Source organism: Rhinoraja longicauda, chromosome 4 (genome assembly GCF_053455715.1).
Source record: "Rhinoraja longicauda isolate Sanriku21f chromosome 4, sRhiLon1.1, whole genome shotgun sequence".
Classification (NCBI taxonomy): domain Eukaryota; kingdom Metazoa; phylum Chordata; class Chondrichthyes; order Rajiformes; family Arhynchobatidae; genus Rhinoraja; species Rhinoraja longicauda.
The window spans coordinates 49788581-49811949 of NC_135956.1; the positions used below are offsets into that span (position 1 = coordinate 49788581).

General features: G+C 41.1%; 1 protein-coding gene across 2 annotated transcripts in view; it reads left to right on the forward strand.

Moving 5' to 3' along the window:
* Positions 1-23369, forward strand: part of atp9b (ATPase phospholipid transporting 9B) — a 298121-nt gene that overhangs the window by 269706 nt on the left and 5046 nt on the right. The window contains exons 21-27 of one of the 2 annotated variants that reach the window (XM_078397707.1): positions 258-347; positions 6746-6890; positions 9014-9078; positions 12739-12894; positions 16693-16757; positions 17320-17428; positions 22128-22185. In XM_078397707.1, coding sequence (XP_078253833.1) covers positions 258-347; positions 6746-6890; positions 9014-9078; positions 12739-12894; positions 16693-16757; positions 17320-17428; positions 22128-22185 — 688 coding nt within the window. Of the gene's footprint in view, positions 1-257; positions 348-6745; positions 6891-9013; positions 9079-12738; positions 12895-16692; positions 16758-17319; positions 17436-22127; positions 22186-23369 lie in introns of both variants that reach the window. The other variant, XM_078397708.1, reaches the window with a different exon arrangement.

Genomic DNA, 23369 nt, shown 5'->3' on the forward strand with positions numbered 1-23369 from the left:
TGAAGAAAAGCCTGGTTCTAAAAGTTAATTGAATTTATAAAAACATTCGCTGGAGATAGTGAAAAAGCACATGCACTCATAGTGACTATCTACATTTTTTCCACTTCCTGCGGTAATGTTTCCTAATGATCTGATCTAAACTGACTCTATTACTCGATTTCCTTCTGTATCTGCCAGCATAAAATGTACACTGATGTTTTGTTAAACAGTGATTTACACATCTTTTTCTGAACTAAATTGGAGCCTTGCCCTTGCAGGTAACAAATCGTGGTGAAGCTCATTTGGAGCTCAATGCTTTCAGGAGGAAACATGACTGTACATTGGTTATATCAGGGGACTCCCTAGAGGTAAGCGTTAAAGTCTGCTGTGCAAAGATGTCAATAAAACACCAACGCAGTTATAAACTCAACTTAGAAGCACTACTGTTATAAATGCCTTCACTCACCTAGTTTGTTATAGCTCAATCATATTTATAATATCTTTTGTAGGAACCTAGGAAATAGGAGTAGACTGCTCTGTTTCTCACTGATTGGATAGCACGCAACGGAAAAAAAGCTTTTAACTGTACATCGGTTCACCTAATAAACTAAACTAAATTTATTACTATTCACTATTTTGTACACTGAGCTTCTATAGCCCTCCCTCCGGGGTAGGGAACCTCTCAATGAGTAAAGAACCACGAGTCCAAAATGGCCTATGGTGTATTTATAAACTTTGACCTGTTTTGCATTCCTGCATCCAGGCTTAAGAAATTTACATTTCAGTGATGATTCTCCTTTAAACACCAGAGGCCTAGTCCCCTCAATCACTCCTTTTATAGCCAATGCACCACACCAGGGACCAGTATGATAATTTACAAGCCGGTTTTGAGGATTTTGATGATTGATGGAGAAAAAAAACTCTTCATGGTTACAAAGAATCTAAATTTATTAGAGTCTCGTGAAATACAGTAAAAGGATCAGTGAAAGATTAAATAAGTCACAAGTATATTGTCCTGTTTGCCAGACCTTCTCTGATACAAGTGGCAGCTGGTAGCAATGAGCCTCATGCCTGCTTTCTGCATGCTGGGAACTCCTTTACAGCGGTCTTGCCAAGAGAATATAGTCCCAGCATCATTCTGGATCCCGATCCGAGGGGAAGTTCATTGAGCTCACGCAGCATGCACTTATATGCTCAATAAGCCTAGAAACAGCAGTCAACTATGTTTTTAAAATTAGGTATCCTCCTTGGTTATGGGCACAGGGGTTATTTATTATATCAGGATTAAGCTAATCTCAAATGTCTCTGGGAAGGAAAGTTTGTCTTGTCTTAATATTATATGTCTTTGAGGCTACATAATGTGAGGCCTCGTGATTTACTACTACTTCCAAGTGTGCCCAATTATATTCCGAGGCACCTAATTGTTTTTCTAAGCGAACCTTCTTGCTTTACATAGGAACTGTTAACAGACAACTCCTTTTTAGCTGAAAAGTTTGTTTTAACTCTTGCATTACAACCAGTCTGGTAAATCTTCCCTGCACTCGTTCCATTGCAAATATATCAATTTCTCGTGAAAGAGGGCCAAAGCTGTGCACAATATTAAGGAGCAGACTCATCAAACCCATCTATTACGATATGATACAATACAATAAAACTTTATTCATCCCCGGAGGGAAATTGGTCTGTCGACAGTCACAACACGCAAGGTACACAAAAACTTGAAATTAAAAGTGAAAACAAAAAGAAAAAGGCAAGCGACTGTTGGCTGGGTGCCGTGTGCACAGCGCATTCACCAGAACAAATGAACAAACAAACAAACAAACACAGACTTATTCCCTGGGCAGAGGATTCTAAACTAGAGTGCCCCCTCCCCCACACCGGGTCCCGTTTTGTTCTCCCACCATCTCTCATAACGGTCCCTCCACACTGGGTCCCCATTGTTCTTCACGGCGGATAAGGCAATTCTAGTAAGACAACTTTACTCTTCTACTCAAGCAATAAAACCCACAAATGCTCGTTGAGTCATAAAGTTATGTTACACAGAAATGGCCCCTTCAGCCCAACTCGTCCATGCCAACGAAGATATCCTATTTAAGCTAGTCCCATTTACCCATGTTTGGACTGTGTCCCTCCAAATCTTTCCTATTCATTTATCTATCCAAATGTCTCCTAAAAGTTGTTATGGCGCCTGCCTCATCTACTTCCTCTGATAGCTCATTCCATATACCCACCACCCTCTGTGTGAAAAGGTTGCTGCTCTTGGTCCTTTTAAATTTTTCCCCACTCACCTTAAACCTGTGCCCACTGGTTCTCCTAACCTGGGAAAAAGTGTCTCTGCATTCACTCTATCTATTCCCCACATGATACTTCTAGGTCATCCCTCAACCTCCTGTGCTCGAAGGAATAAAGTTCTAGCCTGCCCATTCTTTCCCTATAGTTCAAGCTCTGAAGCCTTAGCAACATCCTCATAAATCTTTTCTGCAACCTTTCCAGCTTATTGGAATGTTCCTGTTGCAGGGTAATCAAAACTAACAAAACATTCCAAGTGCAGCCTCACCAACGTCATGTACAACTGTAACATAACATCCCAACCTCTATACTTGGTCTCTTGACTGATGAAGGCCAGCATGCCGAGAGCCTTCTTCACCACCCAATCTACCTGTGTTGTCATTTTCATTCTTATATCCGTAGAACACTCCCCAGTGCTCTACGCCCTACTGTTCGCTGTGAAAGTCCTGCCCTGGTATGATTTCCAGAATGCAACACCACTCACTTATTAAAATTAAACTGCATTACCTTAGCCCGGCCCAACTCGACAAGATCCTGCTGTCATTCTTTATAATCATCTTCACTGTCAACAATACCATTTATTTTCATGTCATCTTCTAACTTGCTAATCATGCCATGTAAATTCTCATCCATATTGGTGATTGTAGATCATGATCAGTAATGGGCCCAGCACCAATTCCTGAGGCACATCACTGGTCGCAATCCAAAAAATCCGATGTAATCTAAATCTTCCAGAGCAGTCTACCATGCGGAACAGTATCAAAGGCCTTGCTGAACTCCGAAAAAGCCACGTCTACAGCTCTGCTCTCGTCAAACTTCTTGGTCACTTTTTCAAAAAACTCAAATTTGTGCAACATTGTCTCCCATATACAAAACAATGCTAACTATCCCTAAGCAACCTCTGTCATTCTAAATGCCAATGTATGTTATCTTTCAGTCTTGTCCAGTAACCTTCCCACCACAGATGTTCAGCTTACTGGATCCCAGGTTTTTCTATGCAGCCCTCCTTAAATAGAGGCACAACATTAACCACCCTTCAGTCTTCTGACACTCACCCGCATCTAACGATGATTCATATATCTCCTGCAATTTCTTCAATAGCTTCCCACCAATGTCTTGGATACATCCAGTGCTTTTATTATAGACAAAAAGGTGCCATTCCTAGCTGATAGCATCTATAGTGGATTGTTGTCCTGCAAGCTGATTACATTTTTGACTGCCTAATGTTATCCCACTTTTTAAGAAAGGAGGGAGAGAGAAAACAGGAAATTATAGACCAGTTAGCCTGACATCAGTGGTGGGGAAGATGCTGGAGTCAATTATAAAAGAAGAAATTGTGGAACATTTGGATAGCAGTAACAGGATCGTTGCGAGTCAACATGGATTTACGAAGGTGAAATCATGCTTGACTAATCTTCTGGAATTTTTTGAGGATGTAACTTGGAAAATGGCCAGGGGAGAGCCAGTGGATGTGGTGTACCTGGACTTTCAGAAAGCCTTTGATAAGGTCCCACATAGGAGATTAGTGGGCAAAAGTAGAGCACATGGTATTGGGGGTAGGGTACTGACATGGATAGAAAATTGGTTGGCAGACAGGAAACAAAGAGTAGGGACTAACTCTTTCAGAATGGCAGGCAGTGACTAGTGGGGTACCGCAAGGCTCAGTGCTGGGACCGCAGCCATTTACAATATACATTAATGACCTAGATCAGAGGTCTCCAAACTTTTCAGCATGAGGGCCACATTATATATTTGGTACATTTTTGCGGGCCGTAGGAAAAAATAAAGGAGTCAGTTTTATAAATTTAATGCGGTTTATATGGCAACAAATAAATAATATATTAAATTTTTAAGAAGTGCTTGAAATATTGGAATATATACCGTAGGTATACAATTATTTATATCACAGAAAAAATACAGTGGGCATGCAGACAGTAAAGAAATATCTTATGATATAATGGCGGACTGACCACATGTGTGTCACCGTCGCAGTGATACACGGGTGGGCACTCCGCTAAGAAATCATTAAAATTTAAAATTATTATTAAGTCGGCAGCTGCATATAAACCCTCAACTTGATAGCCTACCTGACGTGTAAGTTCGGAAAGTGCCGCCGAGATCGGCCCTGAAGACTGGAGAACCGAGGAGGAGGGAGCCGCTGGCGGCGGCGGACACGATGAGTGGGCCATTAGGAGAGGGTTAATGCCTCCAGCGCCTGCAAGGTCGGTTGCAGAAGGCGCTTCCCCCGGGACACAGAGGCGGTCGGTCAGGCGAGGAGAGAGACGTCGATCGACAGGCCGAGCCAGTCGAGGGCGACGGAGGAGGCCCTGCAGCAGCCTGGGGCTCACCTGGATCGGGAGCAGCTCCAGTACATCCAGCGCACGGACCCGAATTTAGACTTTTTGTAAACGGCGCCAAAGTATTGTGGTGACCTGTGCACATCTGATCTGCGCTAAAATAATTCCATTGCACAGGGCACACGTGACAATAAACCACCATTCATATATGCCGCTAAAAAACAAAGTTCCCATGCTACCACAGAAACCCCAGTACGGAACTTGCTTGCTGAGGGCCAGATAAAATCTCGTGGTGGGCCTGATGTGGCCCGCGGGCCACAGTTTGGAGACCGCTGACTTAGATGAAGGGATTAAAAGTAACATTAGCAAATTTGCAGATGACACAAAGCTGGGTGGCAGTGTGAACTGTGAGGAGGATGAAAATGAGGATGCAGAGTGACTTGGACAGGTTGTGTGAGTCAGCAGATGCAGTTTATTGTGGATAAATGTGAGGTTATCCACTTTGGTGGTAAGAACAGGAAGGCAGATTATTATCTGAATGGTGTCAAGTTAGGAAAAGGGGAACTGCAAAGAGATTTGGGTGTCCTTGTTCATCAGTCACTGAAAGTAAGCATGCAGGTACAGCAGGCAGTGAAGAAAGCTAATGGCATGTTGGCCTTCATGACAAGAGGAGTTGAGTATAGAAGCAAAGAGATCCTTCTGCAGTTGTACAGGGCCCTAGTGAGACCACACCTGGAGTACTGTGTGCAGTTTTGGTCTCCAAATTTGAGGAAGGACATTCTTGCTATTGAGGAGTGCAGCGTAGGTTCACTAGATTAATTCCCGGAATGACAGGACTGTCGTATATTGAAAGGCTGGAGCGACTGGGCTTGTATACACTGGAATTTAGAAGGATGAGAGGGGACCTTATTGAAACACATAAGATTATTAAGGGATTGGACACACTTGAGGCAGGAAACATGTTCCCAATGTTGGGGGAGTCCAGAACCAGGGGCTACAGTTTAAGAATAAGGGGTAGGCCATTTAGAACGGAGATGAGGAAAACCTTTTTCACTCAGAAAGTTGTAAATCTGTGGAATTCTCTGCCTCAGACGGCAGTGGAGGCCAATTCTCTGGATGATTTCAAGAGAGAGTTAGATAGAGCTCTTAATGATAGCGGAGTCAGGGGGTATGGGGAGAGGGCAGGAACAGGGTACTGATTGTGGATGATCAGCCATGATCACATTGAATGGCGGTGCTGGCTCGAAGGGCTGAATGGCCTACTCCTGCACCTATTGTCAATTGCCTAATTTACTTTATTTTGTTTTTAACTTTAGTAATCTCTTTATAATATTAAACATTCAAAAAATTTGAAGACCTAGTAGTTCTTAACAATTTAGAGATGACAGTTTGTCATACCGTCACAAAGAAAGTACTGGATATATCTGCTCTGGCCTGAGAGATTTATCTACTTTTGTATGCCTTAGAATGTTTAACACCTCCTCAACTCTAATACTGACTGTCCTCAAGGCATTTCCATTAACATTCCCAAGTTCCCTTCATGTCTTAATGGTAAAATCAGGAGAAATATTCATTAAGGACCTTACTCTTCTCTTGTGTACATGACCTCTTTGGTTTTTGAGGCGCCCTAATTCTGTCTCTAATTACCCTTTCCCCTTACTATACTTATAACATTTCTTTTAATTCTCCTTAATCTTTTCTGCCAAAGCTATCATATGCCTCACCAATTTAGGATGATCAGATTTTTTTTGCAGCTTCTGCATCTGCAATGGCAGTTTCATTACTTTTCTTGATCTTATTACTTTATTTTCATTGTTTTAATTGATATTCTTGTATTATTGAGTCCATTAGGCAGGTACCAGACATTTCCGTGTGGCCATTTGAAAGTCTGAGCAATTCTTAAATTTATTAGTTAATCTTTAAGATGGCATCTTTGACAGTACAGGGACTCCTTCAAGAGTGCACTGAGGAGCTAGCCCTGAATTTTTCCAAGCCTCTGGAATGAGACTTGGAATCTTCTGAGTAAGAGATCATATCCCTCTGAGTCACAGCTGACAAAAGTTAAATATTTCCCGGTTTGTGCCAGGGAAACCACTGCTTTTCATCTCTCAGGATGTTGCTTGGAAAACTGACTTGTACTTGAAGATATCGCATATTTTTTTCCTTTTGTATCGTTGAAGGTTTGCCTTAAATATTATGAGCATGAATTTGTGGAACTTGCATGCCAGTGCCCGGCTGTTGTGTGTTGCCGATGTTCTCCCACACAAAAGGCTCAAATTGTGAAGCTGTTGCAACAGCACACTGGCAAGCGCACATGTGCAATAGGTAAGCATGAAGCCCCTTCACCTTCCTATATTCAATCAGACCCATGGTTGAAAAGTAATAAGTCAATATCTTTGTGCAGGAATTGGAGATGACTGAAAAAAAATATTGATGTTTTAGTTAAAACTTGGCTTACTTGCTTTCTAGTTAAGAAATGTTTTTTGGCTGTGATATTTTTCCATTTGATTCTGACTCATTAAGAAGGAATACTTATAATTTTTTTAATTTTGATCTGCACCAATCCTGTTACATAAATTATCATAGTGCATAGAAATCAAATCTTGGTAGAGCAGGGGCTATGTTTAATTCACAAAATGCTGGAGTAACTCAGCAGGTCAGGCAGCATCTCGGGAGAGAAGGAGGGGCTATGTTTAATTTAGTTTGTTGAATGTAATGGACTTGGAGATCAAAATCGTTCCTATCCTTTTATAATCTCAGAAATTGTATTCATTTTTGTTTAATCGATTAGGAATAAAGCTCTTTCTACTAATATGTTGGCTATAAAGTGTTAGAAAACAACAGTTCAGAGTTCAAGAAATACTGAGGTTAAAAATCATTGCTTTCTCGGGTTTCTATCATAGAAACATAGAAAATAGGTGCAGGAGTAGGCCATTCGGCCCTTCGAACCTGCACTGCCATTCAATATGATCATGGCTGATCATCCAACTCAGTATTCTGTACCTGCCTTCTCTCCATACCCCCTGATCCCTTTAGCCACAGGGGCCACATCTAACTCCCTCTTAAATATAGCCAATGAACTGGCCTCAACTACCCTCTGTGGCAGAGAATTCCACAGATTCACCACTCTCTGTGTGAAAAAAACCTTTCTCATCTCGGTCCTAAAAGACTTCCCCCTTATCCTTAAACTGTGACCCCTTGTTCTGGACTTCCCCAACATCGGGAACAATCTTCCTGCATCTAGCCTGTCCAAGCCTTTAAGAATTTTGTAAGTTTCTATAAGATCCCCCCTCAATCATCTAAATTCCAGTGAGTACAAGCCGAGTCTATCCAGTCTTTCTTCATATGAAAGTCCTGCCATCCCAGGAATCAATCTGGTGAACCTTCGCTGTACTCCCTCTATGGCAAGAATGTCTTTCCTCAGATTAGGAGACCAAAACTGTACGCAATACTCCAGGTGTGGTCTCACCAATGCCCTGTACAACTGCAGCAGAACCTCCCTGCTCCTATACTCACATCCCCTCGCTATGAATGCCAACATACCATTCGCTTTCTTCACTGCCTGCTGCACCTGCATGCCTACTTTCAATGACTGGTGTACCACGACACCCAGGTCTCGTTGCATCTCCCCTTTTCCTAATCGGCCACCATTCAGATAATAGTCTGCTTTCCTGTTCTTGCCACCAAAGTGGGTAACCTCACATTTATCCACATTATACTGCATCTGCCATGCATTTGCCCACTCACCTAACCTATCCAAGTCACCTTGCAGCCTCCTAGCATCCTCCTCACAGCTAACACTGCCCCCCAGCTTCGTGTCATCTGCAAACTTGGAGATGTTGCATTCAATTCCCTCGTCCAAATCATTAATATATATTGTAAATAGCTGGGGTCCCAGCACTGTCTTGTAGTACCCCACTAGTCACTGCCTGCCATTCTGAAAAGGACCCGTTTATTCCTACTCTTTGCTTCCTGTCTGCCAGCCAGTTCTCTATCCACATCAATACTGAACCTTAAACAGAACTTGATTTTCCGTTTGCTTTTATTTGTGTAGATGTAATGTGTGGTCGGTCCACAGGGTGGCAATGACGTGCATTGCAACTGATCAGATATGAAATTCAGCGATCGTCCAGCAGGAATGAGAATAAATAGCATAGCTGGGATTTGTTTTATAAAATCGCTAATGAGAAACTCAGAACTCTTCCATCTATTTGAAACCCCATCTTCAATTAATGATACCTCAGGATTCAATGGTCATTTAATTAGCCAGTAAATTAATGTTCTATTTTTAGATACTGGAAAGTAAATTTTCAATGTTAAGCTTGTTTATGAACTTCTCTTTCAATCTTGGAATAGTCTATTTTCATTTTCTCTTTGGAGTGGTTTGATATTTGTGGCTATTAAGCTGCTACATGATAGGTTTACTTTAACAATGACATATTTTACAGGTGATGGAGGTAATGATGTCAGTATGATCCAAGCAGCTGACTGTGGGATTGGAATTGTAGGAAAGGTAACAATCTTTTGTGTTCAAGTTTTGTGACTCAGTGTTGGAAATTGTTATGCAAAAAAAGAATGGGGAAACTTTGAATATATCTTCGGACAACATCTGCAATGCATCCCATTTCTTCAAAATTTAATACAGTGTGGTTATGGTTACAACTGATAATTATATCAAAGGGAAAATTAGAATTCTAACCTATGGACCTTTATCATGATACCCTCTTGTAATCTCTAGTAATTTAAGCTAAGAATGCCTTCATTGAATATATAGCATAGAAACAATTTAATTGGTCCACTCGACTTTCTTTCGCAGCTCATACTTCCAACCATTCTAATTACTTTATATTTTCTTGTGAAACTTCATCATATAGCTCCAGCTCCTCATGAAATGTGTTATGTCCACGATCTGTGATTTATTAAGAATCGTAGAATCGCATATCAAAAGCCAAAGATGCCCTTTTTCAGCTATTTTACATGCCGTAATATTTTTCATTTAGTTAAAAAAAATAGAAGTATTTAGTTGTTCATGTCATTTTTAATCTTTTAAAAATATCTCTGTGCCAAAGACATTTAGAGATGAAACCTCTCAGCTTTTCAGCTGGTAAAGTGTAAGGGGGGGGGGGGGGGGGGGGGGGCTTGGCCAGCTGTCACTCAGCTGCAAGGGATGTGGCTTTTTCAGGGCATTATTAGAGGTTGTGTTCACACAGCACTCATGGATCGAGCGTGGGATTTGGATCTGCTCGGGAATAAAATTCTAATCTGATCCCACTGCAGCTGATCTGAATCTGACCCAAGCCCATTATTTTAAATATTTTCTGGAATCTGGGTATCACTGTCAAGGTCAGGAACATATTGCCTGAAGGCTGCTGTGAAGGTGATGGTGAGCAATCTATTTGAACTACTACAGTCCTTCAGGGAAAGATGTTGTTGAACAGGGAGTTTCAATTTTAGGCTTGGTGATGATGTAGGAACGTCAACATATTTCCTAGTCAGGATGGTGTGTAGTGCAGTTGGTGGCATCACTACTCATTTGCTGCTGTCTTTCTTGGTCATAGAGGTCATGGGATTGTGTAGTGCAGTTGGAGAAACCTGGGTGTGTAATTGCAGCCCCTCCTAACCCAAAGATATCTGGAGAATCGCACCCAGGCACTGGCACTAAAACTTGACATCCACATCCAGAAAAGACATTCCTGACTTTGGTAAAGCCCCTCTCACATTCCCTTTCCCTCATGAGCAGATGTCCCCACCAGATTGACTCAGAGGCAAATGTGAAGCAAGTGCCTGGAAAAGTGCTTCCTGGTCCCAGGCCATGTTGAGTTTCTCAGCCTGCAGCTGACACTGCATCATGTTTGAAATTGATAACAAAAAATAAGTCTCCCGTTCCAGGTTCTGTCCCTCCTTTGCTGAATCAGACCACAGCTTGACTCAACCTGATCCTATTGTTTTGGCAGAAACAAGGCCTAACCTAATACTAACGCATATACCAATCAGCCAAAACATTATAAGCACCTGCCTAATATGCTATTGGTCTTCCGTGTGCCACCAAAACACCATCGAGGCACGGACTCTACAAGACCCCTGAAGATGTCCAAAACATTAGCAGCAGATCGTTCAAGTCCTGTAAGTTGCGAGGTGGAGCGGCCGTGGATCGGACTTGTCAATCCAGCACATCCCACAGATGCTCAATTGGATTGTGATCTGGAGAATTTGGAGGCCAGGGCAACACCATGAACACTTCATCATGTTCCTCAAACCATTCTGGAACAAGGGCGCATTATACAGCTGAAAGAAGCCACTGCCATCAGGGAATACCATTGCCATGAAGGGATGTTTGTGTCAAATTGACGTCCACATGAATGGCCGGACCCAGTGTTTCCCAGCAGAACATTGCCCAGAACATCACACTTGTCGTCTTCCCACAGTCGGTTTGGACCAGACGGCATAGCCTTCGTTTCCCTCACGCATCAATGAGCCTGGTGTGCCCAACACCCTGTCGCCAGTTTGTGGTTTGTCCCTTCTCGGACCACTGTCGGTAGGTACTCACCACTGCTGACCGGGAGCACCCCACAGGCCTTGCCGTTTCAGAGATGCTGTGATCCAGTGGTCTGGTCATAACAATTTGGCCCTTGTCAAAGTCGCTCAGGTCTGTACTAATGCCCATTTCTCCTGCATCCAACACATCAACTTCAAGGACTGACTGTTGGCTTGCTGCCTAACATATCCCACCCCTTGATAGGTGCCATTGTAACAAGATAACCAATGTTATTCACTTCACCTGCCAGTGGTCATAATGTTTTGGCTGTTTGGTGTATGTTTGTGCCCTGTTGGGCGGGGCATTGCTCAGAGAGCCGGATAATAGTCTGTGATACATTGGCCCAGTGAGCTTGTTCTTTTGGGATTAAACATGGTAAGTTAAAGCATGAAAGGAATCAGCAAAATCTGGTCCTGTGCTGATTTTAAAAAAAATCAACATTACATCCACTTAGGGGGAGAAAACTGATTCCATTTGATAAATGGTGCAAACAGCTGTTGTATTGATTACCATTAATTCAGGCCCCTTACCCCCATCCTCCAGTCTCCTGGAACCCATGATTTTACTCCAGAGCCTGTTGTCACTTGTACATAGGAGCAACAGGCAAGTTCTTGTGTGGTTGGCTGTTCCCACTCTGCACAGTTGTTCACATCTGGAGCATTTTCTAAGGCAAGCTTCAAAGAAGTTGCTATTTAGAAGTTTCTTATATGCTTCCTTGAGATTCATGCAGGTGCGCTGTCAGAGGCCCTGCCGAGAGTTCTCTCAATGGATTATCCTGTCAATTGCATTTCTGCTTTAGTTATCTGCACAGGGTTTTGGTGCAAGAAATGCTGCTTCTATTTCTGTTGTCATTTTACCTTGTTGAAGAAAGAGCTGCAAATTAATTGAGATATGATTTGCCCCATTGATATTTGTGATTACTCCTTGCCCTCCTACTTTAGTTTTGAGATACAGCGTGGAAATAGGCCCTTTAGCCCACCAAGTCCACACTGACCATTGATCACCAGTTCACACTAGTTATATGTTATCCCACTTTCTCATTCACTCCCTACACATTAGGGACAATTTTACAGAGACCAATTAACCTACAAACCCGCGTGTCTTTGAGATATGGAAGGAAACCGGGGCACCCAGAGAAAACCCATGCGGTCACAGGAGAAGTAAATAAAATACACATCGGCAGCACCCGAACTCAGGGTCGAACCCGGATCTCCAGTGCTGTGAGACAGCAACTCTACCATTGTGCTACTGTATGCCCCTAATACTACTTGCTATTCTGTCCCTTTGATGTTCAGGAATTTCTGTTGCACTAAGAAATTACCAATTGAGCCATTGGGTATTGTTTGTAAGATAACCTGTGGCTAATCACTCTACAATCCTTTACTCAATAAAATATTCTGTTTTCTGAGAAAGCAACATTTGCTGATTTTATTAACCAAGTCAGCGTGAGCCCTGAGCAAAGAAACCCAAGGTGTTTAACCATGAAATGTATACATTTAACAAATGTAAACTTTGAAAATGTAGTTCAGGTTTTCTTTGAATCAAGTAGCAGGATTTAACTGTCACAAATGCTTTTACAGTGATATCTTTTTAACCACTGGTTTAATGGGATTTTTTGCCTATCTTTATAAAATCTAGGAAGGGAAACAGGCATCTTTGGCAGCAGATTTTTCCATCACTCAGTTTAAGCACATTGGCAGGCTACTAATGGTGCATGGACGCAACAGTTACAAGCGATCCGCTGCACTGGGCCAATTTGTCATCCACCGGGGCCTTGTCATCTCCACTATGCAGGTAAATTTAAGCTTGCCTTCTTTAAATGTGTGAGTCGCACAATAGTCAAAAGCACAAAAGATTGAAACAACAGAAGTATGAATGTGAAATCAGATGGTAGTGAACAGATGGTGATGAATGAATAATACAAAGTTTGGCTTTCAATGGTGTGATGTGGCTCGTATATACCACACGTTAAGCCCCTGAGACAGTGTGCTCAAGCTATGAGGTATAAGGAAGAGTATTTACATCCATATATACAGCTTTAAACAAATAATGCGAATATACTATTCAGAAGGCTATCAAGCATTATGGTGTGCGTCACATAGACCAGTGGTATAGTTCTAGCAGAAAGTAAATGGCATGATTTGGCTGAAATTAGGTTTGGTGAACTTGTCTGACTGGCCTAAGTCTAAGATTTCAATGACAAACAAATAAAATGGAAGAATTAAGATAAGGGACATCTTCATTAGATTACCTTAAGAACATTATTTGTAAGTGTTGAGAACATGCGTAGCAATTAAGTTATTTCGAAAAGGTCTCTGATTTTTAGGGAAAATATCATAACCAAGAATTTAAATCACTGTTAATCAAAAATGGTACACTACATTAATGGAGAGAGTGCATGACTGTCAGGAGTATCATCTTTCAGATGGGATCTTAAACCAGACTTATGCCATTCTCCTCAAATGGTGGCAAAAGATTTTGTGGCTTGGCCTTGCCGAGAGCAAGGTATTGCCATGTGCTTTTGGCGAGATCTGAAGCACTGCTGTCAGGCAGAAACTGGTCACGATTGATCTTATCATCTGCGGGTCCTTGCTGCGCGTGAAGTACGTTCCCTTGTCTGACTATGTTCCAGTGATTGCACATCAAGGCAATCCTATTAGTTGTAAAACAGTTTGGAACATATTGAGCACACGGTGTGGTATGACATTTTTGAAGCGGAAAGTATTTTTTTCTTTCTTAGGCAGAAGGAAAACCAGAGTATTCTCATTTGACACAATATTGAAATAACTAAACCAACAGAAATGGTGACAGGAACTGATTGGGGAGGCACAGGTTTCAGTGGATCACAATCAGGAAATACAGGGATACAGCAGAGATTTGTGGTTGAAAATCAACTTTCACAAGCTGCAGCAGGAAATGCTAAAGGGAAACTGAAGTGAAAAAAATGATAATCAAATCTAGAAGGAGGCTGAGAACAAACCTTTCTAAAAATGGCTTGGGGAAAAGTGGATGTATTTTCTATGCTGGCAAGATTTGCTTGATCCTCATCTGGCTTTCAAGTAGTAACCTTAGCACTATTGCTTTGATCGATTGGAAAATTCTTTTCACGATGGGAGAAGATCTCTGGAAATGTAATAATAATAATAATAATAATAAGCATTTATTTTATATAGCGTCTTATCGGGTGCTCAAAGCGCTTTACAAAAACAATCAACATAAAAACAAACAGACAAACTATCCTAACGGAAAAGCGGCGAATAAACAACGCCAGCGTCCTCTCACGTCAGGGTCCCGCAGTAGACAACAAAAAGCACAGGACACACAGATACAATTTTTACACAAACAGCCATCACAGCGATTGCTCCAGGCACACCCTCACTGTGATGGAAGGCAAAAAAAAGTCTTATCTCCTCCTCATTCTTCTCCCGTGGTGCCACGAGGTGATCGAGGCTCCCAACTTTTTGAAGCCCCCACCGGGCGATGGAAAGTCCCAGGGCCGAGCCGAGCAGGCCGATGAAAGTCCTGGGCCCCCACTGGACGATGGAAAGTCCCAGGGCCGAGCCGAGCAGGCCGATGAAAGTCCTGAGCCCCCACTGGGCGATGGAAAGTGCTGCGGCCGAGCCACGCAGGGTGATGAAGGGCCTGCGAGCGGGTCGATCGTACCTCGCGCTTCGGGGCGGTCGAAGCTGTTACGGCTGGAGTTCCCAAAAACCGGTCGCCAGCCAGGGACCTGCGAACTCCCGATGTTGCGGTCTGCAGGGCCCACGGCCGAAGCCTCCGAGATGGTAAGTCCAGGCCCTGCAACCGGAGTCTTCAAGGTCGATCCCAGCTGGAGGCCGCCGACTCCACGATGTTAGGCCGTAGCGCGAACGGAGATACGACACGGTAAAGGTCGCATCTCCATTGAGGAAGAGATTAGAAAAAAGGTTTCCCGCACCACCCCCCCACATACACAGAGTTAAAAATAGAACAAAACGTACATTAAACGATGACAATAGACAAAAAACAAAAAAAAGACAGAGAGACTGCCGGTGAGCCGCAGCTGCAGAACACAGCCACGCCCCTAACCTATGTAGTGATGCAGAATATTGTACAAAGGGACAATTTGTACCCTCTTTTTATTGAGGCACATTTCGTGTATTTGTTAAATCAGGCCAAAAAACTGACTCTCTGTATTTTCCATAATATGACATTACAGTATGTTGCTTGCCAACAAAATCAGTTCTTAATACTTCTCCAGCCTATATTCCACGTATAATCCCATGCCTAGATTTCATTTTTCTTCAGCTGAGTAGGTTGGTTAGGGTTGTAATCAATATTCATTTTAATGATAGCTTGATGCAGTTTGTAGGTTATTTACAAATGACCCTATTGCTTAAGGGATATTACTTGCTCGGGTAGATTTACTAATGCATTTAACTGCTGAAATGATGTTGGCCATATAAAATCTCCATCTGTTCAGAGTATATAGTAATAAAGTTATTTTGTGTCTTCTACATGAATTGGAGATTCATAAATTATAGGAAATCAGATTTAAGGGTATTTAAAAAAAAATTATTTTCCTCTTCCTATGTGTGGATCCTTATAACAGCATGGTTTTAACATTAATTCACCTGATTTTTCCTGATGAACGAGTGAATTAAAATGTCACCATTTGTGCATCCTGAATCAAACACCCTTCTCATTCAACAACTGTTAGAACTGTGGTAATATAAGCAAGATTAAGAACTGAATTTTATTTTGCATGGTCTGTTTCCATCAAATTCCTTTTTGGAGAGCTTTTATAGATTTGTTGTGCATCCTGAACTATGCTGTGTGACACGCACTGAGATATACAAACTGCCAAACAGTGCCCAATTTGATCTATGTGCTGCTACAAGTAAAAATGTCATTGTTCTGTTTTGGGACATATGACAATAAAACACCCCTGACTCTTGAAGACCATCCAAGTCCAATTCCTGAGTTACTTTCACAAAGGCTTACCCAACTAGTGTAAATTCGTCAGAATGATGCACATGGCACAATTACACAGGAACGAGGAAAATTCTGGTTTAAGATCACCTGTTGACCATGTTGTAATTCTAAAACATAGTCAACAGCACCCCAATAATTTGAGATCCCTTACATTAACCGCTGACTACTGAGGATAGTTACCTGCTCCGTATTTCTATGATGAAGATGGATGAAATGTACTCTTCAGTTGTGCTTTTTTCATAAATTTGATGTTACCTGTATAACCAAAACTTCATCTTTTAAATTAAACTATCATTTGCAAAAAATTCCTCCCATTCCCCTCACTGCTGCCATCCGCAGCATCTTTGCAATTTAAGTATAGTATTTTGAAGTTCCAAACCTCTATACTGAGCATGTGCTATAGTGCTATATAAATGTAAAATCATTTATTTACTGACTTGTATGTCGTAAAATACTTTCAAAAATATATCGAAAGAGAGCATGAAACTGAATACCCAGATGTATCTCTAATGGAATTTAGCACTTCATAGTAATTGAAACAAATGTCAACAGTTTTGTCATTTTATGATCTCTGGTTATTTTCTTGATCTATTAATAGGTTTTGCTTTTTCTTCTCAGGCTGTATTTTCGTCAGTGTTCTATTTTGCATCTGTACCCTTGTATCAGGGTTTCCTCATGGTAGGGTAAGTGACAATATATAATTCCAAAAAAGTATAACTTTATAGTTTTGCAGGACTATAATTCTTGAGAATCTTGGGACTGGTGGACTTAAGTTAAAGGGAGAGGCTGGATAGGCTGGGACTTAATTCCCTGGACAGTAAGAGGTTGAGAGATGACCTTTTAGAGATTTATAAAATCATGACGGGCTGACAAGGTAGATAGTCACAGTCTTTTTCCCAGGTTGGGGAATTTTAAACTAGAGGGCATAGATTTACAGTGAGAGAATAAAGAATTAAAGGAAGTCTGAGGGTAACAATTTTAATTTACACACAGGGTGGTCAGTATATGCAATGAGCTGCCAGAGGAACCTGTGAGGTAGGCACAATTATATAATTTAAAGGGCATTCAGACAACGAAATGGGTAGCAAAGATTTAGAAGGATGTGGAAGAAATACAGACAAATAAGCCAAGCTCGGATCGACATTTTCTTCAGCATAGACAAATACTGCCAATGGGGCCCGTTTCCATCCTGTACAATTCTCTCTTTAAGAAAATCATGTTTATTGACATGCTATCTTTTCCTAGGTACGCAACCATCTATACGATGTTCCCTGTTTTCTCTCTGGTGTTGGACCAGGATGTAAAGCCAGAAACAGCAATACTGTACCCAGAGCTTTACAAAGATCTCACAAAGGTGTGCAGTAAGTTTGAAGATTTATGCACATGGTATAGAACACTTTAAACTATTTAAATATTATATGTACATTTTCCCTTGAAAATACACCCAGCAATGTATCAGTGAAGTTTTGGAACTTGCTTCACCAAAATTAAAACAATTATAAATGTCATCCAACCCAATGTCTATTGGGGAAAAAAATATTGCATTTTTATTGGCATATGGCAACTGATTGACTTGCAATGTGGGTCCATGTATTGTAAGGTGCAAGAAGTAGTTATAATGTGCAAATTTAATAATACACACTGGACTAATTTCTAACTAAATATTGTTAAAGGATTTGTGTCCATTTTGTCTCCCAACAGTTAGAGTGGATGAAAATGTTCATAATGTTAGTAGTTTACATTTTGGTGCATTCCACTTTAGCTACTTTTGTACAAAGATGCTTCCTTATTGTACCTACAAATATTTTATAATTACACTCGTTAAGTTCTTTTTCAAGCGATGTAGACATTACTGGGAAGACAAGCATTTATTGACCTTCCAAATAACCCCATAAAGACGGCGGACCAGTAATAGACTTCCAATCCAGGGGGTGTATGACATGGCAAAGAAAATTGCAGGAGGTGGCATTTGTTTGTTGCTCCTGCTCTTGTTCTTTTTACTGCAGATGTTGCATGTTTGCGAGATGCTGTCAGACTAGCATTGGCTGATGTTTGCAGTACATTTTGTATATGGTACGTCCCACACTCATATTCTGGCACAGATAAAGGGATTAAATGTTCAGGTCAGAGGATGGGTGAGAGTCATCAAGTTTATTTTTGCTTGGTGCTGTTAAACTCCTTGATTATCGTCAAAACAGGATTCTTATACTCCAGTTGGATATTATTGCAGTATAACATGGCAGAGGACATTGTTATTGTCATGGTCTTTCTTTGGGTTTGTTATTGTACAACTGGCCTCAAGTCATCCTACAATTATGGTAGATATTGCTGCCTTCACTGACTTGTATGCAATGCCTTTCATGCAGATTAGTTAGGTTACAAATTACATTAAAATCACAAATTCACTCTTCCATAAATTTCAGCTTTTACCTGGAATATACAAAGCTGATAAAGTTGAGCTTTTATGTCTCTTCTGGTAGCCTAAATCAAAATTCTGATCACGTTTCCACACAGGTTGCATATGTGAAATGGAGGCACTTTTCTGAAATATTCTTCCTACTCCAGGTTGAAGCTGAAACAGAACCAGCAAAAATGTGTCTATCTTTGCATTGGAGATCTAAAAAAAATAACTTGTGAATGCTTGCACTAAACTGGTTCTGGGATAGGTTCTGACTCTCATAGCTCCTTAACAGAAATCAAGTAAACAATTCTCTAATGGCTAAAATGTCAAAGGGACATAAGAAACTAGATGCTGAAATCTTGACGAAAACACAGTGTTCGAGGAACTCAGTGGGTCAGGCAACAGGAAGGGTTATCTAACTTTGTTACTTCAGAAGCAAAACAAAGCAAGCAGTCATGTATGGTAACAATTAATCCCTTGGCAGAATCAAGAGTCTATTTCTCATAGGCTGTAGGAACATTTATGTTGACTTACTAATTGCACAATCTTGAATTATATTACCAAAATTCTGCAGCACATACATTCCAAAAGAAAGAAAATGCTTTGAAGAATCTATACAAATTTTCAGCATTCAGCATTATGTAATGAGTTATTTGATCAGTTGGTTAATAAGTTCTGTGTTCAACTAATTCGACGTAATTCTTGATTAGTACGCGTGTCAGAGGTTATGGGGAGAAGGCAGGAGAATGGGGTTAGGAGGGAGATCAGCAATGATTGAATGGCGAAGTAGACTTGATGGTTCGAATGGCCTAACTCTGCTCCAATCACTTTTGATCTTATGACATAACATTTCTTTGGTAAGAAATTTATTTTCTTTTGTTTTACATTTATGGGTAATGGACCTCATTTGAGACTTTGGTAGATTATTTACTGCAGAGAATTCAAAATACACTGATGAGCCAAAACATTATGACCAAATGCCTGATATGCTGTTGGTCTTCCATGTGCCGCCAAAACTGCGCCGACCTGCCGAGGCATGGACTCGACAAGACCCCTGAAGGTGTCCTGTGGTATCTGGCACCAAAACATTAGCAGCAGATCCTTCAAGTCCTGTAAGTTGCGAGGTGGATTTGTCGATCCAGCACATCCCACAGATGCTCAATCGGATTGAGATCTGGAGAATTTGGAGGCCAGGGCAACACCGTGAACACTTCATCATGTTCCTCAAACCATTCCCGAATAATGTGTGCAGTGTGGCAGGGCGCATTACCCTGCTGAAAGAGGCCACTGCCATCAGGGAATGCCATTGCCATGAAGGGGTGTACGTGGTCTGCAACGATGTTTAGTTAGGTGACACGTGTCAAATTGACATCCACGTGAATGGCTGGACCCAGGGTTTCCCAGCAGAACATTGCCCAGAGCATCACACTCCCTCCACTGACTTGTCGTCTCCCACAGTGCATCCTGGTGCCATCACTTCCCCAGGTAAACTGCGCACACGTACACGGCCATCCACGTGATCTAAAAGAAAACGGGATTCATCGGACCAGGCGACCTTCTTCCACTGCCCCAAGGTCCAGTTCTGATGCTCGCATGCCCAATGTAGGCGCTTTCGACGGTGGACAGGGGCCATCATAGGCACTGACCGGTCTGCGGCTACGCAGCCCCATACGCAGCAGGGTGCGATGCACTGTGTATTATGACACATTCCTCCCGTGACCACCATTAAATCTTTCTGTGACTTGTGCCACAGTAGACCTTCTGTCGGTTCGGACCAGACGGGATAGGCTTTGTTGCCCTCGCGCATCGATGAGGCTTGGGCGCCCAACATCCTGTCGTTGGTTTGTGGTTTGTCCCTCCTCGGACTGTTCACTTGCTGCCTAATATATTCCACCCCTTGACAGGTGCCATTGTAACAAGATAATCAATGTTATTCATTTCATCTGTGAGTGGTCATAATGTTTTGGCTCATTGGTGTTTAGTTAACATTGCTTCCTCACCTGTATACAACTTGAATTAGGAGTAGCCCCCTGAGGTTGTTCCATCATTCAGTTAGGTAATTTTTTTACACAAAGGGTGGTGTGTGTAGGGAACGAGCTGCTGGAGGAGGTAGTTGAGGCAGGTTCAATCGCAAAGTTGAAGAAGCATTTAGATAGGTATATGGATAGGATAGGTTTAGAAGGATATGGGCCAAATGCAGGCAGTTGGGACTAGTGTAGATGGGGCATGTTGGTTGACATGGGCAAGTTGGGCCGAAGGGCCTGTTTCCGTACTGTCTGACTGCATGGCCTGATTGTTGACCTCAATTCCAATTTTATGACTGATCCCCATAACCCTTGATTCCACTCTGGTTAAAAAAAACTATCTTAGCCTTGAAAATATTTAGCTTCTCAACCCGCTCGCTTATTTTGTGTACACAATACGTTCACTTATTTTAGGTCTGTATGTACATTTCTTGCTGTTCACATTCACGCTTTGAAATGTGCACTGCAGATAGGTTCTTAATTGAGAAAAAATCAATACATTTCTAATGAGGACTTTGGTATGAACCATTTTTATAGCTTGAGATGTAATAGCTGCAATTAAAAGCCTATATAAAATGGTGGTTACTATTTTTATCCCTTTTAGAGTTGCTTTGGCTTGCTCATGGCAGAAGGTGGTGTTATTTTGGAACTTGGTTTGATTGGTACTGCCAGTCCTCTGACTCATTCAGCTGGTCACTTTAAAATTGAGAGTTGGCAGCCAGTTCTTACATGATATTTCAAAAGCAAATGCTGCAGTTGCAGGTAATTGGAATCCTATATTGTGCTGGAATTACTCAGCAAGTCTGACAGCAGCATTAGTGAAGAAGGGAGCAAAAATGATCCTGAAGTGGGGTCCAGGCCTGAAACTTCACCTATCCATGTACTCCAGAGATGCTGCTTGACCCACTGAGTTACTCCAGCACTTGGTATCTTTCCAACAAAAATTATCATTTTGGGACAGTAACATTTTGGGACATTTGGGACATCAGGATGGGAAAGGTCAGAGGTGAAATTTGAAGATAGAGGTAAAGTAATGGGCAGAAGATAGAAGATCTGTGACACGGTGGAAGGCAAGAGAGTTAAAGGGTGAAAAGGGCGGTAGTGCAATAGAAAGGAGGAAGCATAAATACAGAATAATTTACCAGAGGAACTGTGAAAATGAAACTAAAATCACTCTTGATTCTTGACCTTAATGCTTTGGTTGTATGTCTCGTTACATCGTTCTGTTTTTCTCCTCCAAACCTATCTTCTAATCAAGTTCTTTTTTTGCTCGTGTTCATGTGTCATCATGTGTGACTGAATGTCAAATTTGTTTGATGATCTTGTGACAGACCCTTCAGGCACTTTAATATTTTGAAGGTAGGATCAAATTCAAATTGTCGCCAAATGTAAGTCTCCCTGCTCTGGAGATGCTCTTACAGCTGGCTGAGCCAGTAAGACTTGACTGATTGATCTCAGTAGTCTTCATATATTCAGTGGCCTATCTTAGGTAACTAATCTAGCTTCTGTATTAATGCTTGTATCTTAAAGCAGTTGCATTTTACATTATTGCATTTATATCAAAGTTATTTCTGGTAAAGAAGAAATTTTGCAAAGCTGTTTATTTTACCTTGATTTTCTTCTATCAGGGTCGCTCATTATCCTTCAAGACATTCCTTATTTGGGTTCTAATAAGCATATACCAAGGTAGGTCACAAACCTTTATATATTGCAGATAAGAATTATGATAATTGAGGTTTAAATAGATTCTATATTTGAAAAGCCACATATTAATGATGCTTCTTCGAAGGATCTTGACCCGAAACGTCATGCATTCCATCTCTCCAGAGATGCTGCCTGTCCCGTTAACTTCAGCTTTTTGTGTCTATCTTCGGTTTAAACCAGCATCTGCAGTTCCTTCTTACACATATTAATGATGCTTGATTGGTCTAATTGCGGGATAACAGTAGCATTTTTGTTGTTGCCAAATGCTTTCAATAAAATTAATATTGCCTTTAGGAGGCATGAATTCATATTGTTTAGAACTTATACTGGAGTCCACCATATTCAACCGGTAGAATTTGTTAAGGAGGATGCATCTTTTTTAAAAATTTACATTTAAAATGAAAAAGTACAACATGCAAGCTTGCTACTCAAGTACCTGATTATTTATCCAGGAGTGCTGTCTGGTTTGTATCTCAATACTTTGAGTGAAAGGGTTTGTTTCACGCTACTAAATGAGGAACATTTACCTTGAAGGTCAATGGGGAAGATAAGAAAACTGGAAAAATATAAAGATCCTATGTAAAAATGTGAGATGCACTTCTAAAATAAATGTAAACACAATGAAATCAAAGGATGGCACTTGAGTTAATAATTAAAATCAATAATTATATTATGTTCAGGTGACAAGCTTACATATTATAACATGGTAATAGATCCTTAATAGATCTTAAATCTAGTCTAATTTCTTCCTTAAAAATAAATTCCTAAAAAATGACCTTTGAAACTGATTTTAGCAAAATCTGGGATTGAATTTATAAATATCAATTTGAAATTATAACTGCTGCATTTCCTTTTAACATAGTCAATAGGATGTATTTGTGGACTTGTTCGTTGATACCATGGATCGGATTCATCTTCATATTTCCCCATGATGGAAAGCCAATCTGCTAGCAGCCCCACACATCACTCTGATTGTTTATGTGACTGTATAGCCTTGCACTGACTCCGCCTTATTTTGATTCCCACTTGACACTGAAGCAAACAGACATCAATCTTGTAGGTGTGTGTCTTGTAATTTGTGGCTCTTTCCCATGCTCCATTATCAGTGCAGCAAGCATTCATATTAGTTCTGAGCAAACCTATTGTGATTGATTGTGCCATAAAAT